Source organism: Symsagittifera roscoffensis, chromosome 2 (genome assembly GCF_963678635.1).
Source record: "Symsagittifera roscoffensis chromosome 2, txSymRosc1.1, whole genome shotgun sequence".
NCBI lineage: Eukaryota > Metazoa > Xenacoelomorpha > Acoela > Convolutidae > Symsagittifera > Symsagittifera roscoffensis.
Genome location: NC_087063.1, coordinates 46,024,703 through 46,044,096, shown reverse-complemented (window position 1 = coordinate 46,044,096; position 19,394 = coordinate 46,024,703). Strand labels below are relative to the sequence as shown.

The 19,394-nt window shown below is 35.1% G+C and overlaps 3 protein-coding genes across 5 annotated transcripts in view; 2 read left to right on the top strand and 1 right to left on the bottom strand.

Moving 5' to 3' along the window:
- The window catches only part of LOC134839028 (transient receptor potential cation channel subfamily M member 1-like), a 50,603-nt gene extending 47,966 nt beyond the window's left edge, over positions 1-2,637 (top strand). For both annotated transcript variants that reach the window (XM_063854424.1, XM_063854423.1), the window contains 2 exons: positions 1,243-1,361; positions 2,117-2,637. In XM_063854424.1, the coding sequence (XP_063710494.1) occupies positions 1,243-1,361; positions 2,117-2,362 (365 nt within the window). In that variant the 3' untranslated portion in view covers positions 2,363-2,637. The remainder of the gene's footprint in view (positions 1-1,242; positions 1,362-2,116) is intronic.
- LOC134840748 (COP9 signalosome complex subunit 2-like) overlaps positions 1-19,394 on the bottom strand; it is a 545,309-nt gene that overhangs the window by 318,023 nt on the left and 207,892 nt on the right. The gene's annotated exons all lie outside the window — the stretch shown is intronic.
- Positions 8,681-18,105, top strand: LOC134839541 (adenosine 3'-phospho 5'-phosphosulfate transporter 2-like). The gene is made up of 5 exons (XM_063855132.1): positions 8,681-9,108; positions 9,369-9,593; positions 9,779-10,207; positions 10,748-11,041; positions 18,069-18,105. Exons 1-4 carry the CDS (start codon positions 8,992-8,994, stop codon positions 11,039-11,041), a joined length of 1,065 nt encoding a protein of 354 aa, XP_063711202.1. The 5' UTR covers positions 8,681-8,991; the 3' UTR covers positions 18,069-18,105.

The following is a 19,394-nucleotide window of genomic DNA, read 5'->3' as shown; positions in this document are numbered from 1 at the left end:
AAAAATAAACAAAACTCATTTGGGCAGAAGACACTTTTTAAGCGAAAAAAAATACAAAATAGATTGCATACGATGTCAAAAAATTGCAAACAGCAGTAGTAAATCAAAACATTAAAAGCAGTTACAATGTAAGTTTCAAAAAAAAATTATACGATGTGGCAAATAAATCGACAAAACATTCGATACGAATAATACGCCGAAAATTTGTTTTGAAACGGAAGATTTCTCGTTCGTAAAAAAAATATGTTCTATCAGATTTGATCTTAAGACCTTTGCCGCCCAAGGTGTATTCGTTATCGCAAGAGTAACTAACAACAAATAATGCGAACAATTATTTTAATAGTAAAAATTTGCAGGTGGAGATGTAAATGCAAATAAAGCCCCAATTTCAAGTCGGAAATCCCTACCCAAAACACTAAAACGATCGTTTGACTCTTTTTGTTCCGACCATTGAAAATGGGGAGGACCTTTGTATTCGGGTATGTTTTAGTTTTTTTTCTTTTTTTCTTTTTTTTTCCACCCAAAATCAGGTACCAAAAAAAATATTGGATTGGGTTGAGTGATATATAATATTCAAGCCCTTTCAGTCGCGATTCGATTCACACTAAAAAATTGCCAAAAAATTTTCCCAGTATCAAGAAAATTGCCAAAAAAATTTCCCTATCAAGAAAAACAGGTTTAAAATTTTTGATTTTTAGTCTAAATTCGAGCGAATAATGCGATTGAGCAGTCTTACAATAGCTGATTTTTGCTTAATTTAGGCCGTGGAAACTTGTTTTTACTCATGAATAGTTTTTTTGCGCCATTTGGAAATTAAAAACTTCAAAAATTCAAAAAAATAAATCCAAAAAATTTTTTATGCAAAAAATAGTCAAAACATTTTTTGAAAAAAAAAACAAATTTGAAAACCCTTTTTTTTGTATTTTTTTAGGCTGTAGTCGGAGCATTCAATGCTACTTGCACAGTAACTAGCACAGTATCCTTGTTGAAAATTTTTGCTCTCTTGGCGCTGGGTTATACCTTAAATTACTGACCCAATGGTGCTTCCTTCAGAAAAACTTTAAACTTGGTGGACCTAAAAAAGATGATGTCGCTAAATTGTTCCTAAGGGGACCCTTTGGGTAGCCAGGGCCTCAATTTCCTGAAATCTGGCGTACTCTGAATACCCTTACCTCATTATCCAAAACACCCCTGATTTTTGGAACTCCACGCTTAGTTTTCGTCAACGTGTTGCTAATTCAGGGAAGACCATTCTTCCTCCGCCGTTCTCCATCTTCGAGTCAGTGTGGCTGATTGGCTGCAAACTGTTCTGCTGCTGCAAAAAGAACGGACGTCCCAAACATCAGAGACCCAGCAAGCAGGTTAAAATCCTCTACAAATAAAATCACCAATATGCGAGCTGTTTATCTTATTAACTCGAACCATCTAGTGTATTTTTTTCTGTTATTTAGCAACGCTGATGAATACCTAGACCACAAGCAAATCACGCAAAAGTCATGCTATAGGGTATCACAATTTCAAGTGAATGTAGATAGTTAAAATCCCACAAAATGTGTATAGTTAATTTTTCCGTTACTAGAAATAAGAAGTTTACTAATCAATTTATATGTGATTGACATTTTTGAGTGATCTAACCAGATCTAAGGGTGTGGAAGGAAGGATTTTCAAAAAATTTTGGAAGTTTTGTCGAGCTCGTCTTAAGTCGACCATTGATTTTCCGAGCTTTTTTAATATATATTGGCGCCTTTCGAGAAACCTTTCGAGTTAGTCGACCGAAATGGATGTCTTCAGATACTACCAAAAGGTAATCCCCCCCCCCCATAAATCCGCCCCTGGATCTACCCGGGCCGAGTTCCACGACTCATGTTGCGACCGAAATGGATAGCCGAAATGGACTTTCTGCGACCGAAATTTCATAGTCCCGCAAGAGGCTTGAGTCGTACAAAGTCGCAACATTGGTCGCACAAAGTCGCAACAGGGGTCGCGCAAAGTCGCAACATGGGTCGGGCAAAGTCGCAACATGCTGGCGCAAAGTCGCAACATGGGTCGCGCAACATGGCAGTTATAACTGTCATGCTGGTAAAATAAGCTGAAAAGGAATTTGAATTGTGTTCAGAAGCGTCAACTTCGTCAGATGCTTGAGGTGTTTGAGAGACATTGTGTGGCCGAGATGCTGAAACGGAACGTGACAGAAAGCAGCCCAGATGACGTCATAAGAGAGATGACTCACGACCGGATGAGCTCGATCGGAGAGATCGATGACTCCATGTTGAGTGTGATCAGACTCACAGAGGAACAAGCGAGCAAGAGAGAGGAGAAAAAAGAAGCTTTGAGGATACTGTTTCTCAAATCAATCCGATGAATCAGAAATCTTAAAATGCAGTTAAATGTTAAGCAATTGGAAATTTTATATTTCAATGAAATATAGGTGCAGCAAAAAAGAGATTTGGCTGAAAATCATTTCCAGCTAATGAACATTTCCAGAGCCGCCTTAAAAATTAACTCTTTTTCGATGTCAGGAGAATCATGGCTGCTCCTCTGAGATCTTTCCAAAAAGTATAAATTTATAAAAATTTATATCTTAGAAGTTATTTCAAAAACTTTTTTGAGTAGTTCATAGTGTTTGCGTGTTATATTATCAAGTACTTCTATATTCCGAATGGTAAAAACTGTAGTAGAAATAAAAATTTAATTCAAGCATATGCATCGACCCAAAAACTTACAATGATGGAAAGGGTTTCCCTTTTGGTATCGACTTGTCACAATGTCAGCACTAATGAAAGACGTATATAAAGAACCAATGAAAACTATAAAAATTTTGTAGAAATTATAAATACGAAAGCATAACAAGACATCTCGTATCAGGGCGAAGCCCTGAAAGTTTCGACTGCCTTTTAAGATTTATGGAGCAGTACTAACATTAAAAATTCAATGAAATAAAACAAAAGAAATTTTTTTTTCTAAAATGTGAAATTTTTTATAAAAATCATCCCCCAACACGCCATATAAGGTACAAAAGGATAGATTTCGCTCCTTGTAACAAACCAATTATGGCAAATAATTAACCAATTTGGAACGATTTCTAAGACGGATTAAATCTCGCTGACGCGTTAATAGCGCGAAATTTATCGCGCGTTAATTGTCCCAAATTGGCCAAAATGGCAATCTTTAAACCCCCATAACTTTACGAAAAATAATCACAGGTAAAATTTTATTTCAAATTCAAGCTCAGGACAGCAATAGCTTTCGAATGATATAAAAAAATTCCGTCAAAAACGGCTAGTTAAAAAGTCGAAGTTTGTCTGAAGAAAAAAAAAACCCACCCCGAGCACAAATATTCGTTACTTTCGTATCGAAAGTCGGAACAAAAATCAGATTCAAGATGGAAAAGACAATTTAAATTATTGGACCTATTTCTTGATTCGATCAAGCTTGGCGCTTTATTTTTAAAAGTTTTGTTAATTAACTTTAACTGCGTTACTCTTCAGTCTCCTATAAACAGCATTTCCACCACCTGACAATTAACTATAGCTGCGTTTAGGAAAGTGAAGCAAAACTACTAAGCTAATTGGTTTTTGTTCCGACTTTCGTAACCAAAATAGCGGAATATTTGTGCTCGGGCTGGGCTGGATTTTTTCAGACAAATTTCGACTTTTTAATTAGCCATTTTCGACAGAATTATTTTAATATCATTCAGAGAGTATTGCTGTTTTGAGCTTAAATTTGGAAAAAATATTTCACCTGTGATTAGTTTTTGTAAAGGTATGGGGTTTAAAAATTGCCATTTTGGCGATATATTTTGCGCTATTAACGTGTAAGCGGAGATTTAATCTGTCTTTGAAATCGTTCCAAATTGGTTGAAGGAAGCTTATTTGCCACAATTGATTTGTTACTCGGAGCTAAATCTCTTTGGACTTCGTATGGCGTTATTATTGTCTTCATATTACCAAAAATCTCAAATTTTTTTAGAAAAAATTGTTTTTTCGTTATATTTATTACTTTCAATTTTTTCATATTATTACTGCTCCATAAACCTTAAAATGCAGTCGGAATATTCAAGGATTTGCCCTGATACGAGCAGTATTGTTTCAGTTTAGTGTAAATTATTTAATGCTTTTAAGCGTATATGAAAGATGAAGGCATGTTAAAAGATGCCTTCAAATAAGCTTCCTTCAACCATTTTGGAACGATTTCTAAGACGGATTAAATCTCCGTTTACTCGTTAATAGCGCAAAATATATCGCGCTTTAATTGTTTCAAACTTTATTGGCAATCTTTAAACCCCATAACTTTAAAAAAATGCTCTCAGGTTAAATAACTTTCAAGTTCAAGCTCAGGACACCAATACCTTTTGAAAGATATAAATGAATTATAAATCATCACAAAAAAATAAAGAAATTCAAGTTCAAGATCAACAGGTTCCGTCATAAATGGCTAGTTTAAAAGTCGAAATTTGCCTGAAGAAAAAAACACCCCGGGCACAAATGTTCGATTACTTTCGTTACGAAAGTCGGAACAAAAATCTGTACAGCAGAATCGAACTTAGTCGGGTCTGAAAGCTATTTGATGCAAAAGTTAGCAATCAAACTCATGAAATTTTTTTGCTATTTAGGAAAATAATTTCATCTTGCAAATTTTACATTTTCAGCTTACAGCATTGAAACAATTAAACGCTGAAATTTTAAAGTTTTCGAAAATTCCATAAAACGATTGTTTTCGAAAATTCCATAAAAAAATTCCATAATTTTTTGAAAGACAATTAAAAAATCTTCACAAAAATATTTCTATTTTTGTTATCTCATTTTTCTTTTTCAAGTTTTGCTATGATAATTGAACAGACATTTGTTGGTAATCAAAAGGAATATTCTTGGTTTGAGGTCAGTTCCTTTATCACGTAATCTGATACGGACAAATTAACAGGCAGTAGGGAGCAATGTATTTAAAATAAACCCTGTCAGCAACGTATCGCTTTGCATTATAAATCTGGTGCTTAAGTCTTCTGCTGCTTAGAATAATTTTTCTCGAAGTTTTCAGGCTATGTTGTATGTATCACCTCACCAGCTGGCTATCATTCATTCATTTCAGTTATTTACAGTAATAACATAGTAGACTGAATTTTAGTCTCTTTGACGAATTTTAACAGTTAAAGTTGTTGAACGACGGGCATCTTTTGATACGCGACACACAGCCCAAAAAATTTACACAAATTCTTAAAGATTTTAAAGAAGTTTCGTATATCATTTCAATTCTTCGCTGATGAGGCTTCAATATAATATTTTGTATGATGATGCTGCATATATGCTTTTCGTCTCAAGGAATCTATTTCGACTCGAGAAGTTATGAAAAACTAAATAATTAAATAGATACTGGAATTTTCCATCTTCGGAAAAAAAAATTATTTTTTTTCCAGTTATTTTTTTTTCAATTTAACCCCGCGACCTTATTGACTTTGTTATTGACAATGATTTTCACAGTCAAATTGATTGTTCAATTTAGCTGCGAAGAAAGCGAGCTATCTTCTCGGTTAGTTAACAACTATTAAAAGCTTTCCAACGGTCTGCTGATTATTTTGTTTCTGATGTCGAAGTTTAAGATTGATTTATCAGGCGCTATTTTTGTTCAGGGTTTTTCTGTTAGCTTAAGAAAAACACAAAAACCCTGAAAAAAACCCTTGATTTCACCCATCCCCCCCCCCCCCTCCTCTCCCCCACGCATAAAAATTGAATGGATTTTATTGGTCATATAATTTCTATATAATCTGTACCAAAATATGCACTTAAAATAGATTTTGGTGCTTATCGAATTGATTAAAATAAGTATAAATTGCTAAATTGCAATCAATTTGATAGTAAAAAAAAAATCTTTTACTTATGTCATAAAAAATTTAGATAACGGAGCGTAGTGACATACTACGATGTCGACTTTTTTCCAAGTAAATACGAATTAGTTTTAAAAATCTATAAAAATATCGAAGTTGAATTGTATAACCGTTTGCCATAATGAGAATACATTCAATTGCTCGGAGAAAAGTTTTGAATAATTTTAATAGAAACCACACAACGCTTTCAAAAAAAATAAAAAAAATAACTTCCATGTTTTTTGCAAAGTCTTTGAGGTTGAAACGATATCGAAAACTCACTAGCCGGTTGTTCAGTAAACAAATTTTGATCTTCTCTCTGAGCCAGGCAGCATAAACTGCAACAATACTGCTCGTATCAGGGCGAAGCCCTGAAAGTTCCGAATGCCTTTTGAGGTCTATGGAGCAATAATAAGACAAAAAATTTCAATGTAATAAAAAAAAAAAATAACTTTTTGAAAAAATTTGAGATTTAACGTAAAAACATCCCCCACACGTCGTATTAAGTACAAAGTGATAGATTTTGCGCCTATTAACAAATCAATTATGGCATATAAGTTTCCTTGAACCAATTTGGAACGATTTCTAAGACGGATTAAATCTCGCTGACGCGTTAATAGCGCGAAATTTATCGCGCGTTAATTGTCCCAAATTGGTCAAAATGACAGTCTTTAAACCCCCATAACTTTACAAAAAATAATCACAGGTAAAATTTTATTTCAAATTCAAGCTCAGGACAGCAATAGCTTTCGAATGATATAAAAAAATTCCGTCAAAAACGGCTAGTTAAAAAGTCGAAGTTTGTCTGAAGAAAAAAAACCCACCCCGAGCACAAATATTCCATATCAAAAATCGGAACAAAAAGAGATAGTTGAAAGTAATGGAAGATTATGGATTATGCTCTGAAACATTTTTTTGTTGAAGGTACTAGATAATCCCACTTTTTTATATTTTGTTTTTGAGAGCTGCAAAAACAGTTTTTTCTATGGAAAATAGGTTTCTCGGATTTTTTCTGCTTTTACTTTTCCGGAAAACCCGGTTTTTATCTCAGTTGTAAAAAAAACTGCTTGTTAAATATTTTAATCAATGGTGCATTGCACTCTTTTGAAGCGCTTCCTGTCAACCCAACTCTAAAAAAATCTATAAAATAAAGATTTCAGTTATTTGAAATTTGTGCCTTTGGGCGTTCTAGTTTTTTTCCCCTGTTACTATTGATTTCCTGAGTTTTCATCAGGGTGCAATCGAACCCAAACGTGAAAAACAAATTTGAAGGACAAATGAGTTATTACAACAAACACAAAAAAAAATTTATAGTCCTATACAAAATTTCTGTTCCTTTACAAAATTTTCGCAATTGTTGAAATTTCTTAAAAGATTTCATCACATATTCAACAACAACAAAAAAAATCCTTGCATCTGCTTTGAAGTTTTGCTCGTTCAACTTTTATTTCAAAACGTTTTCTGAATTGCATAAACAACGTTGATGAACCTCAAAAAAAAATTAAAAGAAAAGTACTTCGAAAAATAGTAAGTAAAAATATATGAAAAGTTAACTCAAACTTCAATATGTAAACACGCATGATAATTTTTTTTCATATAGTTTTTATAAAGTTTTTTCTAAATAAATTTATTCCACTTTCAAGCCCAAACGTAAAGAAAAAACGTATTAGAAGACGAATGAGTGAATATAACCGATACAATCAAAATGGATATGTAATCATAGTTGTATACGAAATTTCTGGCCGAATTGTTGAAATTAATAAAAGAGGTTCAATCGAGTATTCGACAAAAAAATTCAGTGAATCGAATCGTCCTGCAAATTTTCTTTGTTCGAGTTTTAGTTCAAAACACTTGTGTAATTGCATAAACAACAAAACTTTTTAAAAATGAAAAATATATTGAACAAGACTGCTCGTACCAGGGCGAAGCCCTGAATGTTCCGACCGCCTTTTAACGTTTATGGAGCAGTAATAACATTTAAGAAATTAAATGAAAAAAAATGAAATTTTTTTTTCTAAAATTTGAATTTTTTTAATGAAAATCATCCCCCACACGCCATGTTAAGTACAAAAGGTTAGATTTTGCTCCTTGTAACAAACCAATTATGGCGAATAAGCTTCTTTTAACCAATTTGGTACGATTTCAAAGACGGATTAACTCTCCGCTTACGCGTTAATAGCGCGAAATATATCGAGCGTTAATTGTCCCAAATTGGCCAAAATGGCAATCTTTAAATCCCCATAACTTTACGAAAAATGATCACAAGTGAAATATCTTTTCAAATTTGAGCTCAGGACATCAACACCTTTCGAATGATATAAAAAAATTCCGTCAAAAATGGCTAGTTAAAAAGTCGAAATATGTCTGAAGAAAAAAAAAACCCACCCCGAGCACAAATATTCCGTTACTTTCGTACCGAAAGTCGGAACAAAAACAAGAATAAATATGTAAGAACTTTTTTAAACTGGTGATATAATCATTTTCAAGTTAATGATAAAGAGTGTAGCAACTAACCCCAACATGTACATCTCAATCATTTTTCCAACTAAGTTTTGCTGTGGAAGAGTTAGTTTTTAGCAGCTTCAGTAAGCGCTTACGGCTTACCCATAACCTTTTTCACGGCCACACATAGTTCTATCTAAAGAAGACAAGTCGTCAAGTTTTATAGATTTGAAGGAAACCAGATCTAAAAACTGGAAACCGGATTATACTTTTCTGGTACAGAGCAACGGCCATTAATTTTTCCAGTGTAGCCAAATCTAAATTTATTGGTTCGCTCTCTGCTGGAAACAAAGGCCATAAAATCAATTTTAGTCAGTTTGATCATAATAGCACTTGGAAAGAACTGACCAGAATTTCTGTATTTATGTTGTTTTATCGTTATTTCACGCATATGTGTATGATTCACTAAAATATTTCATACATTCATTACCAAACAAAAATTGGTACATCTTTCATTTCACACTGAGAATTACAAAAAAAATCATACAATGCAAACATATTTTGATGTCACTTGTTGTGTAATTTAAAAACGGATTACTTTTTGCGTACAGAGCAAAAACGAAATATTAACATCGGAGTTTAGATGTTGTAGTCATTATTGACAATTGTTGATTCCCTTTGCAATTTAGGCAATGGGGACAACATCACCGTGTTTTAATTCTGCGTTTCAGTTCACAATTACAGCAGGAAGCGTATTTTTCGTGTACGGCTGTTACGCGGTCATTCAGGAATGGATTTTCAGAATTCCGGTAGGTCACAATTTTTTGGAGTTCTCGATTGAAGCTTTAAAAACAACCTCAATGCCATGCTAGTCCAATTTTTCTAAACTAGAATGAATTATATAATACATATTTGAACTTTGTATTATATAATTCATTCTAGAGACGCGTGAAAAATCTCTTTTTTAAAAGAAGCCATCATTTTGATGGAGCTGTTCCATTTTCAGGACGGCAAACAAGGTGGTTTTGAGCCAAAAACTGTGTTTTTTTAAAGCAAATGCTGCGTTTAGAACATCAGAGAATACGGTGCATTTTTGACAATGATGGAATTTGGCTTGCGCAGTATTCTATGCTGGGGTCAGTTCTGGCTGCAGCAGACCTGTGCTAAGAGGAGGGTTCAGCCATGTGCCCCTTTCCGGTGCTACATCCTAGTTGGTTTCACAAGCGCTGCCACGATGGTCTTCTCAAACTGCTCACTCTCTTATCTCAATTATCCGACACAGATGATGTTCAAAGTCATAACTCCATAACTGATCTCAATTAATTGAACTCAATGCAAAAACAATAAGTACAAAAAAGAAAAGTCAAAATGAGATATTAATTAGACAGTCAATTTCTACCAAATTTTCAATGCAGCTTGATATTTTTTAGAATAAACTTTTTCATCTTAAGAAACATGTTTCCAAATTGCAAATTTTAGAGCTGCAAGCTGATTCCAGTGATGATTGGCGGGATTCTCGTGCAATCAAAACGCTTCCATTCCTTAGATTACCTCTCAGTTATTCTCATGACATTCGGACTAATTTGGTTCACAAAAGTCGACAAGACCTTAAACACCGAATTCAACATGCTCGGAATATTCTACATCTGTTCAGCTTTAGTTTTCGACGCGTTTTTAGGAAATTTCCAGGAAAAGATTCTGCGAGATTATCGAATGAGCCAAGCAGAATTGACGACATATTCCTATTCGTTCGGAACTTGGGCTCTGTTCGTGATCGTATCGGCAGATGGATCACTTGTTGAGGGTTATCGGGCACTGAAAAGTGCGGCCCCGCTGAGTCTAGAACTCATGCTAGCCCTGACAGTTTGTGGATTTCTTGGAATCAATTTGGTTTTAGTTCTTATCAGGGTATGTATTCTGCTTTATCTATGCCAAATCCTTTTTAAAGAAAACTTAATTTTGAGTGAGGTAAAAAAGTAAAGACTATAATTTTGAAAGAAAACTAAATAAGGAGGTAAAAAAGTAAAGACTATAAATTTCAAATTAAAATTTTTCGCTCAAATTAAACACGTAGAAACGTTAGAAGGGCAAAGCTTTTTTAGAGTCGATGAACGCAGTTCAGACTCTCATATTGGTCGCGATGATTTTTTATAGTTTTTTTTGCGTGATTGACATCTTGTTTCAAAAGAGGAATCTAATTTTCAGATTTCTTCTCGAATTAAAATATTATCTATTGGTTCAGATTTCTCAAATTGGGTTAAATTTAATCAACAAAGTGGTAATCATAAATTATTCTAGAAATTCAAAGAGCTTTAAGAACGTCTCTTTTTGTCTTTCAAATTCGAAAGATGAGATTTTTCATGCTTTGAGCTAATTGACTCATTTTCAACTGTCTGTTGCCAATAATTATATCAAAAAACCTCGATCGATATATATTTCGAATTTCAGCGCAATGGTGCCTTGGTCAGCGTAACAGTAACTACTCTTCGCAAAGTCATCTCAACTGTCATCTCATTTCTAACCTTCGCCAAACCCTTCTCGGTTGAGTACCTCTACGCCGGATCCCTTCTTTTATCCGGGGTCACTTTGAACATCTACGGGAAGAACAGGAAGAACTGTTCGTCCCTCTGGTGGGCTGTGTTTTCCAGGACATGTCTCAGATATACGAAGATGTGTTTCAAGTTCAAGAGCGAAGATAGCCCAAGAAGTCAATTGGAGAAATCGATTATCATGCAAGCATAGGTCGCTCGTTTCAAATTTGTTTGATCTTAATGTTCTTTGAATAACTTATAGCCCTATCATTTAAGAAGCATATGTCAATAAAAGGCGAAAAAGGAGATGCAGTTGAACATTTTATTTACGTGACAGTAAAAATGTATTCAACAAGAATAAATAAAGTTACAAATAGTTTGCGGCCTGTTGACAACTGAATCTTATGGTGTTAATGTTAATCATCGATTGGCTGTTTTTGTTTGAGTTTTTAACGAGATAAAAAATCAGCCGTACATATTCAAAAATATAATCTATTTCAAAAAAATTTTTTTTCTTCGACAAAATTTCGACTTTTTAACAAGCCATTTTTGACGGAGTTTTCATCATTGGAAAGCAATTGTTGTTCTGGATTTAAATTTGGAAAGATTTTTCACTTTTGATCATTTTTTGTAAAATTATGGGGGTTAAAAGATTGCCATTTCGGCCAATTTGGGACAATTAACGCGCCATATATATCGCGCTATTAACGCGTAAGCGGAGTCTTGGAAACCGTTACAAATTGGCTGAGGGAAGCTTTTTTGCCATAATTGATTTGGGGATCGATCGTTTAGCAGACCAATTTTCTTGCATAAAATTTGAAAATTGAGCCTTTTAGCAGATCAGCGTACTAAAGTTATACATGATTCATTGACAGACTCAAAATTTCGTTAGTTAGTTAAGACGATTTATCCACAAGGGAAAGGACCAATATACGAGCTGTTCAGTTCATCACGGAGATCCGCTGTTGTGCCCCTGGTTAAGATTTACATGCAATCTTTTCGGCTCTTCTTCTGGGCTGGGTAATGTTGCCGCAAGCAACGAGCACGTACTGCAATGAGGCTCAGTCTGGGATCAAGCTTACCCAATCGTAAGACAATCTCACGATTTGTCAACAAAACTATCAACTTCAAAAACACAATAGTCTAAATTGGCGGCAAAACTAAGGTTTTGCACATAATAACACTCGCGTTGAATTGAGACGCAGCGGAGCAAAGGTTCGCTAATCGCCAATGCCGCGTTTGAAGTTAGCGTTCTGACTTTATAAATGTTCTGAGTCTTCTGAAAGATTCGTCTGCTAAAAAACCGGTCTGCTAAAATCTCTAGCAGCAATTGATTTGTTACTAGGAGCAAAATTTATCACTTTGTATTTTACATTGATTTAAATGTGGGGAGATAATTTTCACTCTAAACTCAAATTAAAAAAAAATTATTTCGATTTCATTACATTTAATTTATTTTGTTATTACTGCCCCATAGACCTTAAAGGCAGTCGGAACATTCAGGGTTTTGCCCTGATTTGAGCAGTCTTGTTAAGTTCGTTTTGGTTTCCTGAAGCTGGTTTTTCCCCGCGATTGGTCAAAAAGTATCAACAAATGTCCCAGTCCATTAATCCAAAATTACGATAAAAACGTTTTCCGATCACCAGGTTAATACAAACCACGGTTCGAACTTTATGGTTTTTGAGACAATAGTGCATTTCGATAGCCGCAAGAAAATGTCAACTGTCATTGTATCTGGTAATCAAAAATGACTTGAAAATTCCATGATTAGTATAGGGTAGATTGGTATAGGGTAGAGTGGTATAGGGTAGATTGTCCTGCCACCGTTACCCGGGTCAAGATCCCGCTCAAAAATCGCTCAAGATATGAGCGGTTTGAGCGGTTTTTCAGCAAGATTTGAGCGATTTGGGCGGTTTTTTTGGAAAAACCACTCAAACCGCTCAAATCTTGCTTAAAAAACCGCTCATTTCTTGCGGTGATTTTTAAACGGTTTCTCAAGCAAGATGTGAGCGGTTTTTAAGCGGTTTTTGAGCGGTCTTATAAAGAAAACCGATTAAAACCAACAAAAAGGCCTGGAAAGGTAATGTGACCCCGGGTTGACCTCCATAAACCGAAAATGCTTATTTTGAATTTCCCCTTACCGAAAAAGCTTATCATATAATTGCCTGCATACAAATTTATGGAAAAATGCTAAACATACAATTTTCATACAATTTCAAAAAACCATTGAAAAACTATTCAATCTAGTTTCTCCGGCTAATTGAACCAAATACAACAGTCTGGTGATGAAAAATAACTACATTTAATTTTTTTTGAAAAAAAAAATGGTTATCATACAATTTCCATATATGAAAAATTTTTTCATGAAAGGCAACATTTTCAGAAATTGTTCAAACTTGTTTATAAACAAATTTAAATTATTTAAGAGTGCTTTTGCTCAAATTAAAGGTCATTGCTCAACAAAGTTTAATCAAAAGTTTCAAAACTTAAGATTAAACATAAGCAATTTGAGCGGTTCGAACAATTGTTTCCCAATTAGCTCTTAAAACTGTTCACCCACATTTTGAAAACAATCACATCGAGCACTGTGCCTTCTGGTACATCATAACTTACTGCAGCCAAGCAAGACTTTGTCTGTAAAGTAATTCACGAGCTTGAGTTGAAAACCCGAGTGAATATGATTGTAGATTCAATTAGTTTTTGTTTTTTCTATTTGTGAACTACTTGTGAATCAAGTGCAGTCTTCGCAATCTGTGTTTCTTGCTCAGCGAGCGGTTGCGCATGTTCTGATGCTTCACAAAATTCAAGTCGACTTTCATCATCCAGGTTTGAATTTGCAAAATAGGAAATGTGCACATTATAAATGGTCTACCCGAGTCGAGATTTTTCACGTAATTTGAAGCAAGATTTGAGCGGTTTGAGCGGTTTTTTTTAGACAATTACGCTCAAAATCTTGCTTCAAAATGAGCGGATTGAGCGGTTTTTGAACGGTTTATCTAAAAAAACTGCGCAAGATTTGAGCGGTTTTTGAGCTGTTTTTTAGATAAATCGCTTAAAACCGTTCAAATCTTGCGCGGTTTTTGAGCGGTTTTTTTTAGATAAACCGCTCAAAACCGTTCAAATCTTGCGCGGTTTTTGAGCGGTTTTTTTTAGATAAACCGCTCAAAAACCGCTCAAAATCTTGCTTCAAAATGAGCGGTTTGAGCGGTTTTTGAACGGTTTATCTAAAAAAACTGCGCAAGATTTGAGCGGTTTTTGAGCGGTTTTTTAGATAAATCGCTCAAAACCGTTCAAATCTTGCGCGGTTTTTGAGCGGTTTTTTTTAGATAAACCGCTCAAAAACCGCTCAAAATCTTGCTTCAAAATGAGCGGTTTGAGCGGTTTTTGAACGGTTTATCTAAAAAAACTGCGCAAGATTTGAGCGGTTTTTGAGCGGTTTTTTAGATAAATCGCTCAAAACCGTTCAAATCTTGCGCGGTTTTTGAGCGGTTTTTTTTTAGATAAACCGCTCAAAACCGTTCAAATCTTGAGCGGTTTTTGAGCGGTTTTTTTAGATAAACCGCTCAAAAACCGCTCAAATCTTGCGCGGTTTTTTTAGATAAACCGTTCAAAAACCGCTCAAACCGCTCATTTTGAAGCAAGATTGTGAGCGTAATTGTCTAAAAAAAACCGCTCGAACCGCTCAAATCTTGCTTCAAATTACGTGAAAAATCTCGACTCGGGTAGACCATTTATAATGTGCACATTTCCTATTATGCAAATTCAAACCTGGATGATGAAAGTCGACTTGAATTTTGTCAAGCATCAGAACATGCGCAACCGCTCGCTGAGCAAGAAACACAGATTGCGACGACTGCACTTGATTCACAAGTAGTTCACAAATTGAAAAAACAAAAACTAATTGAATCTACAATCATATTCACTCGGGTTTTCAACTCAAGCTCGTGAATTACTTTACAGACAAAGTCTTGCTTGGCTGCAGTAAGTTATGATGTACCAGAAGGCACAGTGCTCGATGTGATTGTTTTCAAAATGTGGGTGAACAGTTTTAAGAGCTAATTGGGAAACAATTGTTCGAACCGCTTAAATTGCTTAAGTTGAATATTAAGTTTTTGTGGATAATAATTTTCCCATTTTGACAACTAAAATAAAGAGTTTTTAAAGTATGTACCCTTAAATTTATCCCACGACAAACTCATGAGTATGCGGACAAAGCTGATATAATCATGCTTGATGAAAAGTCAAAATCATTCAATTCAATAATTTTAGCGAATGAGCGCTCGGAAACTCGAAAATTTGGCACGATATATTGGCGTTGTATTTGGCTGCAAAATTGAGTTTTATACACAAATCAAGCAAGACTGCTCATATCAGGGCGATGCCTTGAATGTTCCGATTTCTAAGACGGAATAAATTACCGCTTACGCGTTGATAGCGCAACCTATCCGCGTTAATTGCCCCAAATTGGCCAAAATGGAAATCTTAAACCCCATAATTTTTTGAAAAATAATCACAGGTAGAAATCTTTTCAAGTCTAAGCTCACGACAACAACAGTTTTCGAATGACATGAAAAAATTCCGTCAAAAATGGTTAATTAAAAAGTCGAATTTTGTCTTAAGAAAAAAACCCACCCCTAGCACAAATATTCCGTTACTTTTGTATCGAAAGTCGGAACAAAAAGCAAATATTTAACTCAAGTTCTCCATAGCGCGAAAGAAATGCAAATCCGTTTTTTCTTCATAAACATGTATAATATTCTGCACTTTTTCGTTGAGCACCCGGTATTTTTTCTTTTTTTGTAAATTGGTGCCCACTCGAGGCGTTATAGAAATCAAGTTTTTGGACGGAAGCGTTTTTTTGCAAATTTGCAATCATTTTCCATGTACTGTGATGCGATCCACTGAAGTATGACTGTATGCCATAATGCCAGCCCTCTACAGCGTTTTTCTGGCCTAACCCGATGATGCCGCATCCCTTTGATTCCATAATGAAGGGGGGAATAGGGCCTCCCGATTCAAGACGAGACTTTTTATGTAGTTAGATCCAAAATAAAGGCAAAGCTCGTCAACTTTCGCCATTTTTTCTGCCTCTTTTATGGTGCGATCGCAAACTATTTGAATTTCCTCCACTATTTTATCGTATGAGTTTCCTAATTCTTCTTCTTTTTCAAAAACCAGTGCGGGTAACATTTTGAGTGCTGAAGCTAACTCGTCGTTTGTTTCGTAATCCTTTTTCAATCCGAGCTCCGCGATTTTTCTCATAAAACTTTGTGAAAGATGGAAAAAACATCCCGACAGCTTAGACTCGGGGAAAATTTTTCTGAAACGCTTGAATAGCGGCCTGCTCAAACTCCAGTAAAATTAGCACCAACTAGGTTATCTCAGTTTTTAAACGCGTAAGTGAGGGATTATTTCTCTTACTAATCGAAATGCAATTATTTTTGAGATGCTAGAGGCATCAAGTGAATTAAGACTAGCTTTTCAGGCCTCAATTAAAAAACTTAATTGGACTACTCCTGTACTTATAAAAAGGACTTAATTTGGAACAAATTATCGTCATTAAAAGGGTGTTAAATTGTTACGGGGTTATAATATAGGGGGTGTAAACATAGGGGGTTAAATATCGTAGGGTTAAGGAGTGGGACACCATAAATTACAGGAGTTCATCATCAAAAGTTGCAAGTACAAGGAAAATTTAGTCAATCCCGCGAAAAACCAAATTTCGTGTTCTGGCTTTAAGCGCGACAAAATAGCAGAAAAAGTATGTCCGACAAATCAATTTTTGCAAACTTGTAAGAATTGTTGGTTGCACGAAAAAACTCAAGTTTCCGATTACAAAAAAGTCTAGTTCCTGATAAGGTTTCTGGTTCCTGAACATGCGGCATAAATTGAGGCTAATGGAGCGTGTTATTGTTCCGACTTTTGATACAAAAATAACGGAATATTTGTGCTCGGGGTGGGTTTTTTTTCTTCAGACAAATTTCGACTTTTTAACTAGCCATTTTTGACGGAATAGTTTTTTATCATTCAAAAGGTATTGTTGCCTTGAGCTCAAATTTGAAAAGATATTTCACCTGTGATCATTTTTTGTAAAGTTATGGGGGTTTAAAGATTGCCATTTTGGCCAATTTGGGACAATTAACGCGCGATTTATTTCGCGCTATTAACCTGTAAGCGGAGAATTAATCCGTCTTAAACTCGTACCAAATTGGATGAAAGAAGCTTATATGCCATAACTGATTTGGGGTGATTGATTTGTTACAAGGAGCTAAATCTATCTTTTTGTTCTTTAAATGGCGTGTGGGGGGATGATTTTCATAAAAAATTTCAAATTAAAAAAAAAATCATTTTTTTTACATTTATTTTTTTAATGTTATTACTGCTCCATAAAACCTTAAAAGGCAGTCGGAACATTCAGGGCTTCGCCCTGATACGAGCAGTCTTGTTTTATTGAAACACTTACTTTTGTCCCACTTAAGTTTCTGCGTAATTTCACTACGTTAAAAATTTCAGCGGAACTTTTCAGTAGGTTACAACCAAAACGTTTTGACAGTTCGAATTGTTAATTAAGTTTCGGCACAAAAGTTTGCCTTATGAAATAAAAGTGAATAGATGTCATGATGAGGTCTTGAAAAACAAAATGGCATATAAGCATCACAATCAATCATCAGCATCGCACCAATAATACCGAGCGTTTATCACTCCAAAAGTGCTGATGGACAATTTAACTTTCCGAAAAGTTTTGATCAGCAAGCGGCTCTTTTCCAGTTCCCCCCTCCTTTCAAAATAACGAGTTTTATGTTTGTTTTACGTGTTATTACGGCTAAATGCGTGATTTTACGCTGTAAATTAGAAGAACAAATCTGTTCAGAATTGTCGATTTGTTCACCACTCCAAATTTCATTGCATTGTGACAACGTTAAATAGACTTTTCAAAATTGAATTTGAAAGGGGGGGACTGGAAAAGAGCCCAGCAAGCTTTACAATTCACATGTAAAGACCGACGTCGATATCAGCAACACAACAGCGATACATTCTAAGACGTCATTTTCTACAGAGTTGAAAAGGAAAATCACCCTTTTTTGTGGCGATTTCGGTGATTTGGTCGATAAACTGTTATGTTAGTTTTCTGGTTTCTAGAAGTTGTATCAAAAGTGTTGAACCATGTCTATGTTCTCGCATGTCTGCGTTATTTCGCTTTTTGGAAATCTCGGTTGATTTTTATCCAATTTATTCAGGTGATAGCAAAAATGCAGCGAAAATTGGTCGGCGTGGTAGACATGAAGCTAGAGATCTAGCGAGAAATCGTTTTATCACAGGGATCAAATGCACATGACAGGGGATCAAATGCCCGATCTTGTGATCTCAATGGGAATTCCTCTCGACTATGCTGAGACGACATCAGTGTTTTAAATCACTTCCTCGTGCGGCGTTGCGCGGTCCTTTTGTTAAAATTTGGTTCTATGACATTCTACTTTTTCCAATCTACCCTGTGCTAATCTACCCTATACTCTTCTATCCTACATACTAATATACCTCCAAAAATATCAGCCCCCTGCGGCCATGGGAACCTCAAAAAGTGTGTTTTTCAGAAATTCAATTGAATTTTTGAAAAATTATCAAATTGGATAAAATAAACAGAATCAGGAATGACTTAATTGCGCGAGAGAGTACAAATATTTAAAAATAGAATCTATGTTAAATTTTTTGCAAATATTTTTCAGCATCCAATTTGATTTCTTCCAGAAAGGAGTGAATGGATGGGTGGTTTCCTGGTACAAAACTGGTACAAAACTTAGAGCTGGAATTAAGCGCAACGACAAATTGAGTTCGTGATTAGTTTCATACAGCCGTTTTAGGCCCACATCGTTTATTTTCCGGTTGAACGCTTGGCATAAATAAAAATAGCAGACTTTAAGCAACGATCCTGTATGATGACTTGTGAAAGCATCATGTGCTGCACGTTCAAAATCGAGGAGAATGCGGTGAGGCTCGGTGTTTTCGGTACTGGCTGATAATCTCTTCAGTAGCTTTTGTGAGTGTGTTCAGTTCTACAGGAAATAAAATCGTTATCTCGGGTCATTGCAGTCATTTTGCATTTATGGGACCACCGCCTTGAACTCTTCCAGTGAATTTTCCATTCTTTGCTTCCTGTTTTTTGTTAAACTCGTGGGCACCGATTACAAGCGTTCTCCGATTCTGTTGGGAGAGACCCCAAGAAATTTGACAGAATTTGGTAAATGTTATTCGAAGGAAAATTGATATTGCGACGAAGTTTTTGTTTCCTTTTTGTAGGTGATATTGAAAATTAGGGATTAAAACCGGTTAATTGAGACAATTTTCTTAAGTGAAATACTGAAATTGAGTCCAAAATTTTGGACTCAAATGAATTAACACGTGCTGCTATTTTTCCGATTCTAATTAGGATTTTGAAAGATTACATTCATTAAGCGCAAAATCGACATAGGTTAAACTGGTATATAGCGCAGAATAGTATAAGGTAGATTAGTATAGGGTGGGTTAGTATAGGGTAGATTGGTATAGAGTAGATCAGTATAGTGTAG